At 40.4% G+C, this 22,716-nt stretch overlaps 1 protein-coding gene and 1 pseudogene across 1 annotated transcript in view; both read right to left on the bottom strand.

Annotated features, from left to right (window-relative positions):
• The window catches only part of dnah5l (dynein, axonemal, heavy chain 5 like), a 55,229-nt gene extending 41,229 nt beyond the window's left edge, over positions 1 to 14,000 (bottom strand). Inside the window, 22 exon segments of the mRNA XM_054623360.1 lie at positions 66 to 273; positions 872 to 1,023; positions 1,650 to 1,789; positions 2,284 to 2,439; positions 2,548 to 2,637; positions 3,405 to 3,578; positions 3,712 to 3,807; positions 4,308 to 4,403; positions 5,081 to 5,186; positions 5,283 to 5,402; positions 5,568 to 5,749; positions 6,850 to 6,948; positions 7,091 to 7,184; positions 7,432 to 7,597; positions 8,427 to 8,613; positions 9,492 to 9,593; positions 9,681 to 9,752; positions 11,438 to 11,512; positions 11,617 to 11,691; positions 12,084 to 12,272; positions 13,514 to 13,617; positions 13,859 to 14,000. Coding sequence (XP_054479335.1) covers positions 66 to 273; positions 872 to 1,023; positions 1,650 to 1,789; positions 2,284 to 2,439; positions 2,548 to 2,637; positions 3,405 to 3,578; positions 3,712 to 3,807; positions 4,308 to 4,403; positions 5,081 to 5,186; positions 5,283 to 5,402; positions 5,568 to 5,749; positions 6,850 to 6,948; positions 7,091 to 7,184; positions 7,432 to 7,597; positions 8,427 to 8,613; positions 9,492 to 9,593; positions 9,681 to 9,752; positions 11,438 to 11,512; positions 11,617 to 11,691; positions 12,084 to 12,272; positions 13,514 to 13,617; positions 13,859 to 14,000 — 2,825 coding nt within the window.
• Positions 14,001 to 21,104: 7,104 nt separating this feature from the next.
• On the bottom strand, positions 21,105 to 21,987 carry LOC129110936 (interferon a3-like; annotated as a pseudogene).
• Between the last annotated feature and the right edge of the window lie 729 nt (positions 21,988 to 22,716).

Raw genomic sequence — 22,716 nt, forward strand, 5'->3', positions numbered from 1 at the left:
ATTCCACACATTCCTCTTCTTCTCTCTCAAAACCTGGAGCCTACATTACCCACAATGCACCTTACCAGTTGAGAGTGACGGCAGCAGCCTGGACTGAGCTGTCTGTCTGCAGCAGGAGGTCCTGAGGTGAGACAGGTGAGTCTTCAGGCAGAACCAGCAGACAGCAGGACGACATGTTCTGAAGCAGACGACCGACCCGACACTCCAGCAGGTCTGTGGCTGCTTTACAGACCTGATCCAGATCCACCAGAACCCCGGACACCGTCTCCACCACTACCGGGGCAGAGACTCAGTCACATCACTCTGGTTTCTGTTACGGGGGGGAGGAAGAGAGGGGAGGAATAGGAGGAAGAGAGGGGAGGAAGAAGAGGAAGAGGAGGAGGAGGGGGAAGAGGAGGAGGAAGAGGAAAAAGAAGAGGAGGAGGAAGAGGATAGGGGGGTGAGGAAGAGGAAGAGGGGAGGAACAGGAGGAGGAAGAGGAGGAAGAAGAGGAGGGTGAGGAGGAGGAGGAAGAGAGGGTAGGAATAGGAGGAGGAATAGGAGGAGGAAGAGGAAAAGGAGGAGGAGGAAGAGGAGGAAGAGGATAGGGGGGTGAGGAGGAGGAAGAGGAAAAAGAGGAGGAAGAGGATAGGGGGTGAGGAGGAGGAAGAGGATGAGGAGGAGGAGGAGGAGGAGGAGGGAGGAGGAGGAGGAGGAGGAGGATAGGGGGGGGTGAGGAGGAGGAAGAGGAAAAAGAGGAGGAGGAGGAAGAGGATAGGGGGGTGAGGAGGAGGAGGAGGAGGAGGAGGAGGAGGAGGAGGAGGAGGAGGAGGAGGAGGAGGAGGAGGAGGAGGAGGAGGAGGACAGCCGTCGGCTCCTCTTTCCTGCTTACAGTGGTCGGTGTTCAGAGCGCTCCAGGACAGCGTGGTGAGTCCGGGGGAGAGAGCCGCCTCCACCCGGCTGATGAACGGCTGCATCAGAGGGAGGAGCAGAGGAGGGATCCTGGCCACCGCACAGCTGAAGTCCTGGAGCAACTCCAGCAACCTGGACCAGCACAGACCAGACCAGACCAGACCAGCACGGACCAGCACAGACCAGACCAGACCAGACCAGACCAGACCAGACCAGACCAGACACAGACCCAGACCAGACCAGACCAGACCAGACCAGACCAGACCAGCACAGACCAGCACAGACCAGACCAGCACAGACCAGACCAGACCACCAGACCAGACCAGCACAGACCCAGACCACCAGACCAGACCACCAGACCAGACCAGACCAGACCAGACCAGCACAGACCAGCACAGACCAGACCGGAGAATCAAAGACAGGACAAGTTTGACAAAGGAGGACACACGACAAACAAATAAAAGTTAACGAGATATGAGAAAATAACTAACTTGTCCTCTTTTAAATTAATGTTAATGCTAAATCCAGACACAGCTTTTATACTGAAATTTAAATAAAAATTACAAACAAAAAAAAGAAAACCAGAGCATGAATGACCCACAACAAGGACTGATTTGTACGATGTGACGTGAACTCAAACAGCTAAGATCTCATTTGTTAAAGCTCTATTGTTCCTGTTCTCTCTGCGGAGGAACTCCACTGTATTCTTTCAGTCTCCATGACTTCATATTCTCAGAACAAAACACCGTCGTTCTCACCGCTTGTGCAGAGCTTTGACCTCTGCTTCTCTGGAGGTCATTTTTGTGACGACCTTTGGCACTGTGACCCCTAGTTTGCTCATCCACCGGGCTTCCTGCAGAACCTCCATGACCACCGGGTCCAGGTTCACAAAGACCTCCTGGGAAACAGACAGTTCCTCACACATCGTCCTGCCAGGAGCCTCGACTTATATCCTACAACAAAACTACAAAACTTAAACAATATTAGCCGGCCTGCTAGTCGACCACCTCACCGGGAGGAGAGCAGACGGGAGCTCCAGAGACGACGGCTGGCTAGTTAGCTAGCTAGCTAGCTTGTCCTTTTGCTAGCTTGTCCATCTACAGAGCTGGCTAGTTAGCTAGCTAGCTTGTCTGTCTCCAGAGCTAGCTAGTTAGCTAGCTAGTCTCCTGAGCTCCTGCCTGCCCCTCCAGGCGAAGTAGTTTCTGTGTGACGAGTGTAACGTTAGCATGAAAGCTTGAGGGAATAAGCCCATCTGCTTCATCTCTCTAATAGTCCACTATATCTTATCCGCATCTCAGACCTCATTTGATTATTTACTTTATTAATAGCATTCACATAACCACCAGTTGTTCCTAATCACTTCCATTGATCTATCGTTGCGTCACCCGTCACCTTGCTGTTCTCATGTCGGACCAGCAGGGCGGCGCTGAGGCAGTGCGGTGCGCTCTCTGCAGCCTGACTCCAGCCTTGAATGTGAAGCAGCTCGTACTGCAGCAGCACCACGGCCATCTTGTTGTAGCTCCGGATCACTTTAGTCATTTCTGGGCCCTGGGCGGAGAGAGACAGGTCACTGAGGTGGTATTGATCCGTGGTATTGATCCGTGATATTGATCCGTGGTATTGATCCGTGGTATTGATGAAATCAGAGGGTCGTACCTTGAGGACGTCGAGCTTCTTCTTCAGGATCAACATGGGAGCTTCAATCTTCCTGAAGAGCTGACGACACCACAGGATCCTACCTGCCACCTGAGGCGGAGACAGGTGTTACTGAGACTTTTAGATTTTCTTCAAACTACATGAAACCAAAAAACAAATCCTGTCAAATATTTTGGCTGAATTGTGAGAATTGCAGTTTTTTGGTAATTCAAAAACATCTCGAACAGGAAGTCATTTTAAAGTTCAATATCTTCAGACTTTTAACTTCTTGAGCATTTGGTAGGGCTCAGTTAAGAAAACCGTATTACCAAAAAGAAGAACATTCATTCATTAATGGTCCTTGAAAATAAAATAAAGTGAATCCACAGGCAGTTCCCCGATTATATACATATGGATGGTTCCATTCTTCTGACTGAAAGTACTGTATTTGATTTGATTTAAGAGATGATTAGGACCAAAATGTAACAATAAACTTTGATGAAGTGAAAACACACTGTGGAAAGATGAAAACATGGAAAACTAACAGACAGCACAACGCTGTAGTAGAGACCTGACCCAGAGTCATTTTACAACCAGAGCTGATGGACACTAGAGAGAATGCAGCTTATACACATGAAGCTTTGAAGAACCAGAGGATGCTGCCTGGGAATCATACAGAATAGATCTGTGATACTATTCAAACCTCTTTTCAGAACTTATATCGTTTTTTTAAAAATGTTATAGGATGTATATTGTTCAAAAGAATGATAATGGAAGGAGCTTCAAGATATGCAGTTCATTTATTGAACTGCATATCTTAAACTGTCCTCTGAGTAAGCGATGGTCAGACAGCCAGGGAGACAGACAGGGGTTTGTACCGGGGGCAGGTTGCGTCCGGTGGGCGGTCTGTCTCTCTGTCTCTGGTAGGTCTTCCTCAGCAGCTCCAGCTCTCGGCTGTAGCGCTGCAGCAGCAGCAGGTAGTTCTGCTTAAGGTCCAGACCCGCCGTTGGACCGGACTCGAACACCTCCAGCAGCTGCAGCATCCGCTCCGTCTGAAACACAAACACCGGACCCGGGTCGGTTCTGTTTCACCTCCAAGTGGAACACCTTCAACCCTTCATGTGTTTCAGCCTGAAGGCCACACAATAACAGAGTCGGGTTCTGGTTCTGATTGTTTGGACTCACAGTGAGAGACTGATGGAACCAGAAGTCCAGCAGAGCCTGAAGAGACTGGAACAGACCTCCAACCTGGATCTGGAAGTCTTCATAGTCACTGTCAAACTGCCACATTGAGAGGGAGGAGGAGGGAGGGAGGAGGGGAGAGGAGGGAAGGAGGGAGGGAAGGAAGGAGGGAAGGAGGGAGGGAGGAAGGAGGGAAGGAGGGAAGGAGGGAAGGAGGGAGGGAAGGAAGGAAGGAAGGAAGGAGAGATTACTATCGCTTATTGTTTTAGTTCTTATTTCCATGCTTTTCCTCTCACTGAAGCATATTGTAACTTTCTTTTTAACATTAGTGGAAATAAAACATTTATTTTACTACTTTGTCTGTTTGTGTCTGTAGTTTTCTCCTAAATTCACCAAAAGTTAACATTAGATAATGCCTCATTTTATATTTAAACATAACATTTCAGAAAACTTGTAATACAAAAAACGATCTACTTAATGTCAGTAATCAACTGGTGAAGTTTCATGCATATATCTATTATTTCATTTGTTCCCTTTAAGAATAATGCTCTTTATTATTTCTTTCTTTTCATATTGTATCTTGTTTCATATAAAGTCACCTCCAGCTTGCGGGGGTCCAGGACGTCGTAGGTCTTGGACTTGGTCGTGGAGACGATGGTCTGGTATCTGACGTAAATCTTCTCAGTGCCTTCAACCTTCAACACAAGAGGCTCAAACTCAGTCCTCCACTTAGTTATTATTGCATCAGGTTACATCAAAATATTGTATTTACTGTTTATTAGAATACATAATAAATGTTATCATTATTTGTGTTTATGTTTTCAATATTTATTATTTTTATACATTTTAATTCTATTTTTTATTATGTCGTTCTTTATATGTTTTTGAAGAGTGTTCTTCCTGTGTCTTTAAACATTATGTTTGTTTGTTTATATGTAAAGATGTTTATTTATTTTGGAAAATGATGCTTCAGAATACATTTCTTTATGAAAAAGAAGATTTGAATTTGAATCTTGAAAATTAAGAGAAAGAAAAGGTTAAAGGAGTTGACGCCTGTGAGACTTTGCAGCCACATACTAGCTTTTGAATTGCCTGAATATGTTGTTAAATACAGCTTTTGAATTGTTTTGTATTTCTATAACATATTTCTGATCTTAAAAGAAAATTCTTACTCATGTGATTGAAAATAATTCTTATAATTTGTGTCAAAAATGTACAAAAATGATTTACCCTCACCAAATAGTTTGAAGATAAAAAATGAAATGAAAAGATGATAATAAAACCTTGTGGTAATATATAGCATATAATAATTCTGATGATATTAATCAAACGTCCAGTGAAAATGTGAAATACTGCAGACGATAACAATAACCTTCATGTGTTGCAGAGCAGCCAGGCTCTCCAGGGACGACGCCACGTCAGCGATCTTCTCCAGACGCCTGCAGAAAGCATCGAACTTCCCGAAGATGTAGTTCTCACTAGAATAAAGAAAGAAAGTAAAGCGACACTGGAGGTTTAAGTCATGAGTTACACTCTGAACGTCTGAGATCAGGAGGAGACCATCAGAAGTTCACCTGAAGTCAAACTGTCTGTTCGCCGGGTTCTCCCTCAGTTTGTCTCTGACGCTCTGGAAGCTCCTCTGGTACTCCAGGTTCAGGTTACAACAGGCGGAGATACGCTGCAGCAGCTCGGGCCTGACACACACACACACACACACACACACACACACACACACACACACACACACACACACACACACACACACACACACACACACACACACACACACAGTAAGTGTAAATCAGCAGTGTGGGTGTGTGGTCTACATCCGGTCCAGGTCCAGGTCCAGTCCTGCGTACCTGCGGAGGTCCCAGATGCGAGCCGCCCCCTGAGTCAGGTAGCTCCTGCAGGTGGCGATCATCTGGTTGGTGACCTTGAGCAGCAGAGAGGTCATTCTCTCTGAGGTGTTGTAGTACTGAGAGACGGTGTGGATCATCCTGATGCTGGTCATCAGACTGGGAATGTGCTGCAGCATACTGGTCTGTCGGGGGGGGATTATACAGACTTCTTTCACTCTGCTTTGTTTGTGGAAAGTAAGTCAAATGTATTTATGTAGCTCTCTTCACAGACCAGTGCTAAACAGGAGCGTTATTTCAGACAAGAAGAAAACATAATTTAAACAAGGAGACAAACAAGACTCACTGATTTACCAGATCAGTATTTAAAACATGAGAGCAGCAGATTGAGCACCGTGTGACGGATGTAGTTTAACTGTCTCATTACTTTGGTTCAGTCCTGTTCTGTGTGTTAATTGGTTTAAAGTATTTCTTTTTAAAGTACAGAGACGTCCACTGGTTTATTTAGAACGATGTTTGACTCGTGAGGAGTCCAGATAAATATCTGTAAAACACAAAACTGTCCTGGTTTTCACAATAAAAGTAATAATAACGATATTTTACTTGTTGTACGTAAGAGTTTATCATGTTCTGCTTCACTCATTATTACCTAACCTATCATAAAACATTTAATTATTCTGGATTCAACACTGATTTGTATGTGTGTTAATCAATCAATGTAGTTCTATTTCGGTTGTTCACCTGGAGATGCAGATATAAAAGATTTATTTAAAAAAAAGATATCTGGTTCTGCTGCATCGATCACGCAAACATGCATGAACCTGAAGAACTCTTCATGGTCCTGGTCTGGTGGTTTCAAGGCATGGAGACTCTACTCATGATGGACAGTTTGAAACAAAAAGGGTCAAAATCGATGCAGCAGAACCAGAGATATCTTTTTTTTGTATTTCACTCATTCTTCTTCTCCGTCAAAATCCTGGAGCCTACATTACCCACAATGCCTCTGACAGTTGTGTGTGAGAGTGTGGTGTGATATGCTATAAGCAGCTAATGTAGAGATTCATTCTTGTTTTATTTATTTATCTACAACATTCTTTTTTTCATGGATATGTTCTTTTTTTCTGTTTTCTTGTTTTGGGGAAAAACATAAAATATATCAAGAAAAATATTTCATCATCATCATCATCATCATCATCATCATCATCATCATCATCATCATCAGGTCACTAACAGGTTGAAGGTTGCTGGTTTGAATCCAAAGACTTAATAAAGAGTTTCTTTTTACCGGAGTGCATTTCCCCAGCGGGCCGAAGAACTTGTCCAGAGTGTAGAGGAACTTCACGTTGTCCTTGGCCTCGTTAGCCACGACAGTGATGTCCCCGTCCTGACACAATCAATCAATCAATCAATCAATCAATCAATCAATCAATCAATCAATCAATCAATCAATCAATCAATCAATCATGATATAATAACATAAACCTAAAAGCTGCTAAACTACAATTTAGACCAGTGGCCAAGCTGACCAGCTCTCTCCAGGTTTGTAGAGTTCGAGACTTGGTGACCTGCAGAACTCCCAGAGTCCTTTTCACCTGAGGACGCTTCACCTCCTCCATCAGACTGACACAAACACACACACACACACACACACACACACACACACACACACACACACACACACACACACACACACACACACACACACACACACACACACACACACACATCCATGTTTGAATTATCACTAAGTAAATATGTGAATAAATAAAATCAGAAAAGACAAAATCCCACAAGTTAAAGAAAAGACAACTTAGCAAAAAATAAACTGAGAATATTTAGTTTAAAGGATTAAAGACTGTGGTTCTACCTGTTGAAGGTGACCATGCGTCTCTTCCAGTGCTCCAGCTCAGCAGACGGTCCGACGTCATCGGCCTCCTTCCTCATCTGTTCGCTCTCCGTCAGCACCTGCTTGATCTGATTGGTCCACACAGAGACCACGCCCTCCAGGCACTCCACCAGCTCGCTGTTATTGGCTGAGAGCAGACGAGATCGAAACAACTTTTGGTGCGAGGTCATGAAGTGTGTGGTCGCCTCGCTGTACGTTCTCTATGTGACATGAATTCATGGAACCCGGTTCTTCCACATCCCTTCAGATATAAACCAGAGTTTAACACTCAAAACGTTAAATTACAACTTCAAAATAAACGTGAGGAAGATGTGAATGAACAAATCCCAGACGAGATTTGGTATAAAATAACACTTCACGTTCTGTCCCTGAGGAACAGTGGGTTAAAGAACCGAGAACCGTTTTATATCCCAAGGGTTCGTCTAGAACTGATTCAGGAGGTTCTACCAAGATCCCTCTATATTCCAAGAGTTTCACCTGGAACCCACTCAGCAGGTTCTACTAAGAACCCTTTCATATTCCAAGAGTTTCATTTACAACTCATCCAGGTAGCTCTATCAAGAACCAAGGGTCTCATCTAGAACCCACCAAGGGAGGTTCTACCAAGAACCCTTTTATATTCCAAGGATTTCATCTAGAACCCACAGATTTGGTTCTACAGAGAACCCTGTTATATTCAAAGGGTTCCATCTAGAACCCTAACGGGCTGAGGCTGATGAGGTGCAGCTCAACACAACAATCCGTTTTAACATGCACACTTTCAACGATCCTTGGAGAACTCTTTCTTCCAATAAGGGTTCTTTAAATGAAAAGGGTTCTTAAAGGAACTCTGAGTCTCACAAAGAACCCTTGACCCCCCTGTTGTTGCTGTAGAAGCTGTGGTAAATGGAAGCTGTGTGGATCAGAGCCGGTTTGGAGCAGCAGGTTTTGGATCTCGTAGTGGTGGACCCTCCTACCTGCGGCCGTGTAGTCTGCAGGGCTGCTCAGCTGGTCCACGGCGTCGGGGAGGACGACCTGCTGCAGCTGGAACCTCCTCTCCATGTTGAGTCTGGCCGAGCTCAGATTACTGACGAACTGATCCACCGAAGACAGGAAGGACTGGACGTCTGGACCGGAGACGCCCTCCTGAGCAGAACCCCACGTCTGCACACAGGATGAAGGGTCGGTGGAAAAAACATTCGTTTTTAGAGAACTGTGGTTTGTATTTGCACATTTGTCCACAAACGTCTTTCAGGTCAGAGGTCATTCCAGCCTCTTTGAGTCTCCCTCACTATGAACCTTCTGCACGTTCATTAAAACCTTCACTGTATGAACAGTGAGCAGATCAATCAAACAGGTGTGTAAATTCATTTTTATTGCTCAGAAATTTACGATTATGAGACATTTCTACAGGCAGCAATACTTTATTTAAATGTATTCATTGTCCTCATCTACATGTTTTGATATTTTCTTTGTAAAGGTATTATTTATTAATCCAGGCTATGATTATAGTTTCTTAAAACGTGTACAAAATATTTCTATTTTAGGCCAAAATCTTTTAGGAAATCCTAATTTTGTTAACAGATCTCACATTATCCTAAACACAATAAACTTCTTTCTGAATTTGTTATCATCCATGTAAAGATGGAGATTAAAGAAGAAATAAGTTACTGGTTCTTTTATTATTCAGACCTACAGTTCACACAGATAAACTCCTAATCATTCAAATAAAATAATAATAAAAGTGTTGTGGATGTTTACATCCATGTCTGTCCAAAATGTCACTTCATCATTTTATCCTATTAGACATTAGGAGACATCGTCATATTTATCATATGCATTAACACATTCTTTTGAATAATGTGTTCTGTGAGCTCACAGTGAGCTTTGACCACAGTAATCTGTCCACTTCCTCTTTGAGTCCATGTGAAAGTTTGTGCTAAATTTTCAAGAAGCTCGATGCACCAAACTCCTCCAGGTTTCATTCAGGTCTCCCTGCAGCTGAAACAACCCACTCTCTGTGATCATGTGATGGTGAGTACCTGCTGAGAGCGGAGGGCCGGCAACATGATGTGAGCCAGCAGCGTCTCCACACCGTCCAGGATTCTGCCGTCACTGCAGTCCAGCATGCCGAAGTTCACCTCCTGTAAACAGCAGCAGGTACGAGGTCAACGGGGTCGGTCTCATTCTAAAGGTTTGGAGACTCTGGAGGACCGGGTGGAGCTACAGACCTGCTGCACGTTAGCGGTGGTTATCGCCCTGTCAGTGGTTCTCAGGAAGAACAGACACTTCCCCAGTAAAGGCTGGGAATAAAAACTGTGTTTAGTTTTCATGTTAGTCGGTTACTTGGAGAAAACATCTCATGTCTCTGTGCTGCAGCAGGAGGACAGGCTGAACTGGACTTTTTTATGATTTATAAAAAAAATGTTTTATCCGAAACCCCCAAAAAACAAGAACCTGAACCAGAACACATTTAAAATGGAACTCGAACAGTTGTAAGTCCAGGAAAAAGATAATGTGGACGTCTCTGTCCGTGAACATTTAAAGATGTTTTCTGTGATCGCCCGCAGAGAACTTTGATTCACAGGTTCTGTTTTCTTACGTCACCCAGAGCAGCTGCAGGTGAGAACCCACATTTCTCAATTAGTTGGACCTTTAAAAACCTTCAAACAAAGATGGCCGTGAAAACACTGGACCAGAGAGACCACCAGAGTTGGGGACTTCTGTCCATAAGGACCAACGCCAAAATGGTCTCACAAATTCAGGAAAAAGACTCAGATGTTTAAGATCAAATTCTGAACCGGCAACTTGACGTCTCTACATCACTCCTCCTCAGTCCATATATGGTCACTTCCTGTTCACTGGTTGTAAAAAACAAGATAGAGACTGCGAAATCGACGAATTAGTCTTCAAAACATCAGCCCACAAACCACTGAGTGACATCACCATGACAACGTCCTCTTCCTGTTTACAGTCTGTGGTTCTACCTGAGGACTTCTCACCTGTTTGAGACCATTTTAACTCAACGACATTCTGTTTTCAGTCTCGTCTTATAAAATGAATCAACACTACATTCAGATGCAGATGAAAAATGTTCTTCTGTTTAATAAAACGAGTGTAAACAATCTTCAAACAGCAATCTGTCAAAAAGTAAACTTTTAGATCGCTGAATTTACAAATGTATTGTTGTAATACTTGTAATCAGAAATCATTAGCACCATTATGAATGTGTTTGGTTGAGGAGAAGCAGACTCGGATGGCTGTGTAATGTTTGCTGAAGGTGTTTGGTGTCACCTGGCCAACCGCCAAACTAAGCAGCATTTTGTTCCATAGCAACTGAACACAGAGTCACAGCAGAGCAGTTATTACCTCTGAGGCAGGACAATGGAGAGCATTAAACATAGGAGCAGCATTGTTCTGAGCTCAGAGTGAAACTAAGTATGTGATGACATGAAGCATCTCACAGTTACACCTGGTCTTCACTTGTTTCTACCGGCTCTGCACTGGTCTATTCTATTCTACTTATCTAGGAACCTGTGGAACTTTGTAGGAACTCTACTCGTTAGTACTTTCTAATATACATTTATCTGGCTGCACTGAATGTCACCTAATAAACACATTGGTTTTCCCAAACAGGACGGGCTAAACAGACCTCTGGGACTATTTGGTTGAAAACAGCATTTAGTCACTTAGTCCACTCATAATTAAGATTAATTTAGTCAGTTTAGTTAGTTGTTCTTTATGCTTTTTTACTTGCTGAATGACTTATTTCAAAGAACCTAATGAACACATCTCTAGTGAACAAAATATTTAAAGTGGTGCTTTTGTGTGATTCTTTGTGGAGAAACTCTTTTACGGATCTGTGTGTTAAATGAACTGTGTGTTAAGGCCTTTAAACAGCATGGACAGGTTGTTCTGTAGGTGAATGGTCATGTGATAGACACCATTTAATAAACAGTGTAAGAATGTGTTGTGAGCTGCAGCTTACCTCAGAGCTCCCTGTGGTGAGGAAGAGTTTCCTCTGAGCCACGGAGGACGTCGCTCCGTCCACAGAGGACAGGTTCTGAGGAGAAAGACATTCAGAGCATGATGGGAAAACATTATGGTGAGAAACACAAAGAGCAGATGGCAGATAACGAAGGAAGAGAAAGGAAGAGAACGATTTACCTGCTTCACATTCTGATGGAAGAAAATCAGCTTCTTGGATCCGTTCGCAGCGAAGAAATCATCAACCAGACAGAACTAAAAGAACCAGACATTAATGATCAAAGATTTATTACCGTCGGTTTGTTTTTATTGCTGTTATATCTGTTATATTATTAGTATTATTATTAATACTTATGTAATTATTTGTATTGTAATCTTTAATGACATGGTTATATTGTCAGTTATTATTTTACATTATTTATTCCTTTTTAAACAAGCATTATTATTATTATTATTATTATTATTATTATTATTATTATTATTATTATTATTATTATTATTATGTGTGTTTCCAAAGAAATTAAGAAAGGGGATTTAATGGATTTTAATGATTGTATGTTTATGTATTTATGTATTAAATATTCTCTGTGACAAAAACAAAGGACAGAGGGAGGTTTGGTAGTTTCAGAACCGGACTGTGATGTCACCTTGTCGTCAGAGATGATGGAGTCCTCCACCTCCGGCTCCACCAGCGTCCCGGCGTCCACCAGCCTGCTGATCAGGTATTTGTGTCGGGCGTCCAGCGTCGCTCGTCTCTCCTCCTTCACGGCTCTCGCCTGCTTCGCCATCTCTCTCCTCGCCTCATTGGACAGCAGCACCGTCCTTTTACCAGACACCTGGAGAGAAAGAAGTCTCTAGAGGTTCTGTACACAGCAGCGGTTCCCACGGTTACCTGTCTGATCCTGGTGGTCAGAACACAGACGAGTTCGTACTGTGTCAGGAATGAACTAAATGTAGTTTTGAGAAATTACAGGTAAATAATTGACACAATAAATAACTGTAACAAGGTAAATGAGCAGTTTTATCGTTAAACAACTGTATATTACACTATTAGTATCATGTAACTCCGATTACATTGTTAGACTCACAATGGACAGTTTTAAAAAAGGATCAAAATGGAAAATTTTATTCCACACATTTTCTTGTTAAAACGTGATGCCTACATTACCCACAATGCATCTGGTTACTGCCATTTCAGTCAGCATTTGTTTTGCGCTATGCTAGTAGTGGCTTATGTGTCCTGCTGCAGCGATGAGCAGCGCTACAGGCGTCTGGTCAGATCAGGGTTTTTTTTCTCCACTTTTGAAACTTTATCCAACGTTGACTTGAGTGACATCACTTGAGGAAACTGATCAGACGTCAGTCAGCTTTCTCTGGAGACACACTTTAGACTTCTTATCTTCACCAGGAGGATCGTGCGATCTGTCGTGTGTGTGCGTAAATCTGTGAGTGAGCGTGCACCTCTGAGTCTGTCCACGGCTAATCTCTCTCTCTGCTGCAGCAAACTGCATTATATGTTTGGTGTTCAGTTATGGCTGCATGCTCAAGGACCTCTGGTGGTTGCGGTGATACACACATTCACCAAACACCTTTTATTACCCGTTTTATAAACCGCCAATGACCGTCTGATGACCCTTCACTCGCTACTCTTAACCGGCCCTCAGTGATAACACAGCTGAGTACATCGCCGAGACACAGTGGGAGACGTCTGCAGTGTGTTTGACTGTTTGACTTCTGTTTGGCTAACAGAACTTCCATACACACACTGCTGAGTACATCGCTGACACTCAGCTGCTGCCACATGTGCAGACAGCTTTGTGAGTTGAATTCTCTTTTTGAAAAGATTGTGTGAAATGTCTCATAGAACTATTTTAAGCCGATTCCCTGCATACATCGCCGCTTGTTTGTGTTTGTTTTAGTTTCTAGACGAGGGGTTAACCAGTTGTTGTTTGTATTTGTTCAATCACATAATACAGCAGCGCTCGTTGTAGACACACCTGAGACACCGAGAGCACCTTTCTAGTTTAAAACATGAGAACAGCACCTCTGGAGGCCGACAGCTGTTCTGTTTACTCACAGAGGTGCTGGTGATCGTGGACGGAGCAGCCGGCGGAGGAGACATGTGATTCATGGCTCTCAGGTTCTGGCCTCCTATCCGCCGGTGACCTCTGCCCGGCGCATCTGGGATCGAAGAAAACAGTTAAAAGTTCACAAAAAAACTAAAACAATTTTAGTTCATACTTAAAGTATAAGTAGCTTTATGTTAGCTTCAGTATTAGCATTAGCTTTAGACCATCATTTCAGTTTGGGTTGTCTGTACCTCTGTGGAGAGGAATAAGAGAAGGTCTGGGTTTGGTACTGGCTCCTCCTTCTCTTCCTCCTTCTTCCTCCTCCTCCTCCTCCTCCTCTTCTCCCCCAGGGCCGTCCTGGACTCCCTGTCCTCCTGCCTGGAGCTCCGTGTCCGGGGAAGGAGCACCACCGCTAAGCCCAGGTTCAGCTCTGCTGACTGGGGGAAGAGCGGGCGACTGATCCCTCTGTGGAACCTCAGAGTCTGGATCTGCCATCTGAGAGTCCAGACATAATCAAGTATTTATAATATTTTATAGTAGAACAGTTGATTACATTGAATACATAATGTGATCAGGCCAAGAACCAGAATTTTAAAGTTTGAGTCTTGACCCATCTTACTGTTATTTATTTGCTGTAAATGTTGGAATATATTCTCACACCTGTGGCAGAAAGCAGGCGTTCTGAATGTAAAGTGTCCTAAACTAAACTCTTATGTGTTCTATGAATCTTTTTTTTTTATAAAAGAACAAATTCGCAATCAATTAGCACACAACAACTGATTTAATTAACTGATTTATACATATTTCTAAACAATTATCAACCAATTTACTGAAGAAGTCAATAATTAATATATATAAAGCAACTTTAATTTGCAAGATGCAACTCAAAAGTAACAAATAAAGACTAAATGACTGACTCATGTCATTCTGGATCATTACCTCTCACATCAGACTCTTCGATGTGTTCAGACAGAAACCTGAACCGGCTTAAAGGCTGTAAAAGAGGAATGGAGTGTGACCGACCTTTGTGTCCTCAGTTCTGCTGAACGGTCCGAGTCACCGCTGCTCCCAAATAATGAACTCTGGACCTAAAGAGAGGCTCAGAGTCAGAGTCAGTGAGAGAGAGAGAGAGAGAGAGAGAGAGAGAGAGAGAGAGAGAGAGAGAGAGAGAGAGAGCTGCAGTAAAATCAGGACGGAAATCAAATCTGGCTCTGCAAAGGAAAAGTTTGACTGTAGCCATGGAAATGGTGTGTGTGTGTGTGTGTGTTAGTGTGTGTGTGTGTGTTAGTGACTCGGCAACTAAAACACACAACAAAGCACCGGAGACAAGGAGAGACAATGTGTGTGTGTGTGTGTGTGTGTGTGTGTGTGTGTGTGTGTGTGTGTGTGTGTGTGTGTGTGTGTGTGTGTGTGTGTGTGTGTGTGTGTGTGTGTGTGTGTGTGTGTCGACCAATGCAACCAGCTGTTCCACTTTATTTCACATTTATTCAGCAGAATCTTTTTGTACAAAGTGATTTATGATGAATCAAGTTAAACCTGGGACGGCTGCATGAAGATAGACCTGGTCTTTGTCTTCAATATAACTCATTTAACGTACATTCACATCGCACTAGACACAGCAATAATTAGCTTTACCCTTTTCCCGCACATCACATCATCCTACTCACTCTTCAAAAGCAGCTTAAAAAACATCTTATCTTTTCATGAATCATCTTATTACTGAATTTTGATTATTTTTGATTTATTTATGTACTTTGTCTCCTAATTTTCTAAAGTTTATTTGTTAGCCTTATAAATATTATTTGTCCTCAAGTCTCACTCACATGTACGAGTGTAAAGCTTCCCTATGACTGACTTAAGATAACATGACACGCAATGCATTATGGGTGAAACATGACACTTCACAGAAGAGTGTAAAATGTGAAACAGAGACACTTTCTCTTACATTCATGCAACAAACTGAATATGTGATAAAATAAAATAAAAGATAAACAGCATAAATCCAACGGTCGTTAGATAGAAAGAACATTTAGGGCAGCTGTGTACTAAAGAACCTCCGTCTGACAAGTGTAGTTTAGTTAAGCTGCATTCTCTCTACAGTGAGGAGCTTTAATCTGGTCCTGAACCAGTCTCAGTGTAGTCCCGATCCTCTATAGACCTCCATCAGTAAACAGACCATCAGAGAGAACATCGTCTGTTTCTATAAAGTTATTCTTAAAGCTCGTCATCGGAGCCACCGGGGCGGATTCTGGAGAAACCAGATGAAATCATGAAGGTTCACCAGAAACCCCTTCAGATCAGACTCCAGCAGAGACCGGTCCACCGTGGGCAGACCCAGATCCAGCAGAGACCAGTCCACCGTGGACAGACCCAGATCCAGCAGAGACCAGTCCACCATGGACAGACCCAGATCCAGCAGAGACCAGTCCACCGTGGGCAGACCCAGATCCAGCAGAGACCAGTCGACCGTGGACAGACCCAGATCCAGCAGAGACCAGTCCACCGTGGACAGACCCAGATCCAGCAGAGACCAGTCCACCGTGGACAGACCCAGATCCAGCAGAGACCTCCGGTCACCCCTGGGAGTCAACACCGACACCACGCTGCTGGAGACCCAGACCGTATTACTGGACCCACTGGAGGGAAGGGGGGCACAGGAGAACCAGGACTGAGCGGGTCAGACTGTCAGACCTGCTGCAGTAAAATGAGAGGTTTTCTAAAGGGACTCTGGTGAAGGAACACTACCACTTTAGTCCACAGGGGGCGCCAGAATCAACACTAAATGAAAGTGACTTTAAACACAACAGATGATTTCAGTACAAAGACAAACTACGATGAACATGATGTGAAGACGGAATGAAAGCATAAAAATAAAAGACATATTAGAGACACATGAACAGGAGAACTTTATTTTAAGGCTCTAAAGTTCAATAAGACTAATTCACTCTGAGCGTTCTGCTGTCTAACTAGATGAATCTTTTTTTTTTTTTGATTGATTGTCTTTATTTCGAACATGCAAGCAATAAAAAACATGATTATTAATCAATTAATGATTATCAATTGATTATTAATAGATGAAATAAAAAATAAAAGAGACAACAAAAGAACACACAAAAGAAGTAAAATTAAAAAAAAAACTTTCTACATGCTCGAAAGGGGGTAGGAGGAAGTAAAAAAACTTATCTAGTCCTACCCCTTAATAGATCAATTTAGCTTGAATAGATGTCACCAACATGTCAGTATAATGCAAGCTATAATAATGCATACAAATATGAATACAGAATACAGAATAATTGTGTGTATATATATATATCTACGCATATATATCTAAATATATTTATAAATAATCAATATAATCACACACAAATATTGTAAACAATTATATACACATATATATATATACTATAAACAATCTATATTACATTATAAATACCTATACATGTATATTATAAGTTACTATATATATAGATATTACAAATATAAATACAAATACCATGTATATTACAAACTACAGTCTACATATGTCAATGTTACAGAGGCTTTTCTAAATTTCTGTACTTTGTGAAGACGATGTCTTTATATTTGTTTTTGAACTGTCTTATGCTTTGGCTTTTCTGTACTTCCACACTTAACTTATTCCACAATTTAACTCCGTAGATGCTGATACAAAAGCTCTTTTCGTTGTGCGTGTGTGGTGGACCTTGAAGTTCAGCTGTCCCCTTAAGTTATAACGTCCCTCCCTTTCAGAAAACATTGCCTGTATGTTTTTTGGTAGCATATCATTTCTGGCTTTGAAGATTGTTTGGGCAGTTTTGAATTCAACCAGATCAGGAAATTTGAGAGTTTTGGACTGTATGAATAGTTGATTAGTATGTTCATGATAAGTTACATTATGGATTATTCTAATGGCTCGCTTCTGAAGAATACACAACGGTTGTAAAGAGCTTTTGTATGTGTTTCCCCAGATTTCTGAACAGTAATACAAATATGGTAATATTAATGAATTATAAAGAATATGGAATGATTTAATATTCAGGAAGTGCTTGGCTTTGCACAGGACTGAGATGCTTCTTGATAGTTTGGTTTGTATGTGTTTTATATGAGGTTTCCAGCAAATTTTGTCGTCAATGATTACCCCTAGAAATTTGTTTTCATATACCCTTTCTAAGTTTACACCCTCTATTTGTACCTCAATGTTTTCCGATTTTTTACAGTTTCCAAATATCATAATTTTAGTTTTATTTAGGTTTAGAGATAACTTATTTCTGTCAAACCATTTTTTTAGTCTACTAATCTCTACGGTCAATGTGGACAGAAGTTGCTGCAAATTTTCCCCAGAAACCAGTATATTTGTGTCATCTGCAAAAAGTATGAATTTCAGAGATTTCGATACGTTGCAAATATCATTAATATACATGTTAAATAACATTGGTCCCAGCACTGACCCCTGCGGAACCCCACACACAATGTCCAAGCATTCTGACTTAAATCCATCCATCATCACAAATTGTTGCCTTCTCTCTAAATAGCTCCTCACCCAATTCAAAACGACCCCCCGGATCCCATATTGTTCTAGTTTTGTAATTAATATATTGTGATTTATAGTATCAAATGCTTTTTTTAAGTCTATAAATGTCCCGATCGTAAATTTCTTATTGTCCGTGGCGTTAGTGATTTCTTCTGTGAGTTCTGTTAAGGCTAGTGCTGTTGACCGGTTTGTTCTGAATCCATATTGACTGTCGGTGAGTAATTTGTATTTATCTATGAATTTGCATAATCTGTCATTAAAGAGTTTTTCAAGAATTTTAGAGAATTGTGGGAGCAGAGAGATTGGCCTATAATTTGTGAAGTGGTGTTTATTGCCAGTTTTGTACATCGGTATGACTTTGGCTGTTTTCATTTTATTAGGAAATCTTTAACATTTCTTTATATCTTTAGTTTTCTCTAAACTCAGTTTAGTGTCAACTGTTAATAATTCCCTCATTAGGACGGAGCTCTAAACAGTCCAGGTGGTTTTCATTTTCATGAATAGATTTATTAACAGACAGAAGAACTCAGGATGTAACTTCATGTAGAGATCACGGCTCCATTTGAGGGTCATTTTACATCAGTAATCAACTTTATTGATCCAAAAGGAAAAAAAGCATCAAATACATAAAGATATAAAACCTTGATTATATAAAAACTCTACGTGAGCATTTAATCATTTGATGGCATGTTAGTAAATCATTTCTCAGCCTGTTAGAACTGACATTACATTACATTACATTACATTACATTACATTACAGTCATTTAGCAGACACTTTTATCCAAAGCGACTTACAGGAAGTGTATTCAACATAGGTATTCAAGAGAACTACTAGTCACCAGAAGTCATCAGTGCATCTCCTTTCTTAAACAAGCATCTTAAAGCATAAACCAGAGCAAAAGTACAGAAACAAACTAATATGATACAATAAGTTAATTTTTTTATCATTTTCGCTGAAATACTGGGGGTAAGTGATATGTCTCGGGGTATCTCTAATCACATTATTTAATATGGTCCATATGCTTTTAATATTATTTTTATTATTTTCTAATATTGTACTATAATATTCTTTTTTACATATTCTGATAATACTTGTTAACTTATTTTTGTATTTCTTATATTTATTTTCTGCTTCCTTAGTTCTGTGTTTGACAAATTCTCTATATAGAGTGTTCTTTTTTTTACAAGCATTTTGTAATCCTTTTGAGATCCATGGGTCATTTTTATGTTTATTTTTTCTGCTGTCTTCCCTAACTGGACAATTTTTATCTTAAAACTTCTGACGGTATGAGCTAGAACTGATATTAAATCATAAGGTCAGAGAATTAAAACTGGATATTAATATGAGTGTGCAAGTACAACTTTAAACTTTTAAAATCAGTTCTTTTTACAGAAACTTAATAATGAATGAATTTCAAATTTGTCCGTGTTCTTTCACTTCGTCACAAATAGGCATCATTTGTATCTGACACAGCAAACACAAAAACACCTGCTACTGAGATGTTTGTTGTTATTGATATGATTTATTACTACTTACTACTTTATCATCAGGTTTCACATTACCTAACAAAACATTTAGCCGGACAACAAAACAAACGTTTATCTTAGTTTCTGCAGTGTAATTAGTTTACTTTGCTTTGACATTCAGAGCGACAGGAGAGCAGTCTGAGCTTTGGGACAAAATCTTCTGTTTGACGTAAGATGATTATTTTTAACCACAGAAGACATAATTTAAATATGTGCAGTTTGAAAACTTATTCTATAGTCTGAGAGCAGATACTTGGTAGTATAACCAGTGGTGGGAGGAGTACTCTGATCTTTTACTTGAGCAAAAGAAGCAGAATCACAGTGTAGAAATACTTCAAGGAAAAGTCCTGTATTCAGAGTAGAGTAAACATATAAAATAATTAGCATCAAAATATAAATATACTGGTGCTAAGTACCAAAAGTAAAACCATTCAAGAATTAATCATTTCAGAGTTATATGTATTATATCATATAATATTTGGTGATGCAGTAAAGTGTCCATCACTTTTGCATAAGTGGAGCTAATGTTAAACTTTATTTTGCCTTCTGCTGGGTAACTTGTGAATTTCTCCCCGGATCAGTCAATCAAATCTTAATCTATAATAAAAAGTGATTTGTTGATCATCTTTTGCATTAATAGATAATGTCTGAATCTGAAAGTCAGCAAGTAAATACAGAGAATACAAAAGTACAACATTTGTGTGGAACAGAAGCATAAAGTGGCAGGAAACCTCAACATTGATCTTACTGTACAGTTAGTAGTCTACAGAACTTGAGTTGATTTACTTTGTTACTTTCAACTACAGAATATATAAATGTTTGTTGTTGTGCTGATGAATCTGATAATAAAGAAGTAAGTAGTACTAAATCCTTTAAAAAACTAAAATATCTCAGTAGCAGGTGTTTGATGTGTTTGCTGTGTTAGATAAGAGTTATAAATGATTCCTATTTGTGACAAAGTGAAAAAACAAAGAGGGAGACTTTTGCGTTTACTTCATTAAGTTTTGTGTAAAAAAAAAGAGATTTCAAAAGTTTAAAGTTGTACTTCTACACTCATAATACTATCCAGTTGTAATTCTCTGACCTGATGCTCTAGTATCAGTTCTATCTTGTACCTTCAGTAGGTGTAAGTACTGTGAGAGGTATTAATATATATAAATACATGTTCCTGCATGTTGTTTGATTGAAAGCATTAAAAAGAAAAATCTGCACCCCTTTTGGTTATATGACAGAAATAAAAACAATAAAGATATCAATGTTATTAAATAATAAAAAATAAGTTAATAAATAAGTAAATAAATATATTAATTGATATGTAAATAAGTTAATAAATGGATAAATAAGTTAATAAATAAGTTAATAAATAAATAAATAAATAAATAGATTAATGGATAAATAAATAAATAGATTAATAAATGGATAAATGAATAAGTTAATAAATGGATGAATAAGTAAATCAATAAATGTGTTAATAAAAGATTAATAAATAAATAGACAGCATGTCAGCACATAAATGAACATATTCTAATGACATGAACAGATTTTAGTTGGTGAGTAGAGATGAAACCAGCTGGTCTGCTCGTCAGATGGGTTTTCATTTGCTTCCTGATCAGCTCCCAGGATTCAGCACTGTGGCCCTTCAGACACAAGAACACCATCATTATTAAAACATGATCACCCTGTAAATTGATTGATTGATTGATTGATTGACTGATAGATAGAAGGGCAGACTTACCATTTGCTCCAGGACGTGACGAGAGAGTCTCTTGAAATACATGTGCAGCTTCTTGTTCTTCTTCTTGTGGCCGTTGCTCGTAATCTAAACGAGAAACAAATAATTAAAAACTGCTTCATTAGACAGTCACAGTGAATCTGGTAACGTGGCACATTTACAACTAATTGATCCTCTCAATCAGCAGGGTTTATTAGTGTCACATGAATCAATCAATGAACCCTGATGCATGTCTTTTGGAGAACAAGTACGGCTCCGTTAATCCACACTGAGACTCCACACAGGAGTGAAGGCCGTCGGCCTGCTGGGTCACAAGGATGAGAAAGTGGTCCACTGTGCTCTCCTCCCATGATGCATTGCTGTGATCCTCCTCAAACAGGGCAGCCATCTCCTCCAGAATGTGAACTGTGAAGCTGAGTTTGTCCTCAGCCTGAAAGAAGAAGATCAGTTCAGTTACAACAAGAACAGATTCATGACACTTTTCAACACATTATGAAGTAAACAGACAGTAAAGTAAACTCATTCAGTGACTTTAAAGAATATCCAAAAGAAGTCCACTTACCATCGTTTCTATTAGATCCAAAGAGTTTTTACTGTGCTGTCTGAACTTATGATCCATCCATCTGCAGCTCAGCGAGGAGCCTGAACTGTACAGACTGAGAGACAGACACACCAACAAGATCCTGGTGAACATTTTGAACGAGATGATGATTCCCTTTGTATGAAGAGAATAGTGATTTCTCTGGTGAACCAGTTGTTCTGTTGGAGCAGAGCTGCAGCGCCTCATTTATACTGCAGGAGCACCTATTTCGTTTTCTAAACAAAAACACCTGAAAAAAATGAATGAACTGCGGCTTTGACGCGGTAAACCTCGACATACAAACATGTTTAATGTCAGTCACACATTTCGGATTCTAATTATTGGCTAATGGATGATTTATGCAACTAAAGATAATGTTGCATGTAAAGCTAAATGTTTTTAAATGCTCCACAATAATACAGTAATGCCAAACAAAAGCATAAACACAGCTCACTATTTATTACCACACAGATTTGTTCGATAGGAAACATTTTGGAAGTAACATCGGAACATTATGGCGACTTTTAAAGCAACGTTGTCCAAAAAACTCGTGTCGCTGATTCGGTTTGAAGTAAGCATACTTGTTTTTGCATTTTGTATATTTGAGGCAACATATAATACGTCATTATTAAGATTGTATTCAGTCTGCAGGCTCTCCTGCGATAGAAACCACCTGTTAAACATCGATTATTCTCTATTTGTTGTTATTATTTTGTGTTGTGATTACATGCATCATTAATGATTAACACTGTGCATTTGAAAGCTCTTCCACAAAGTGAAAGCGGTGTGATTGCCTCCGTTACGTAACATGTGACGTAACATACGTAACATGTGACGTAACAT

Source organism: Anoplopoma fimbria, chromosome 21, assembly GCF_027596085.1.
Source record: "Anoplopoma fimbria isolate UVic2021 breed Golden Eagle Sablefish chromosome 21, Afim_UVic_2022, whole genome shotgun sequence".
NCBI classification, from domain to species: Eukaryota; Metazoa; Chordata; class Actinopteri; order Perciformes; family Anoplopomatidae; genus Anoplopoma; species Anoplopoma fimbria.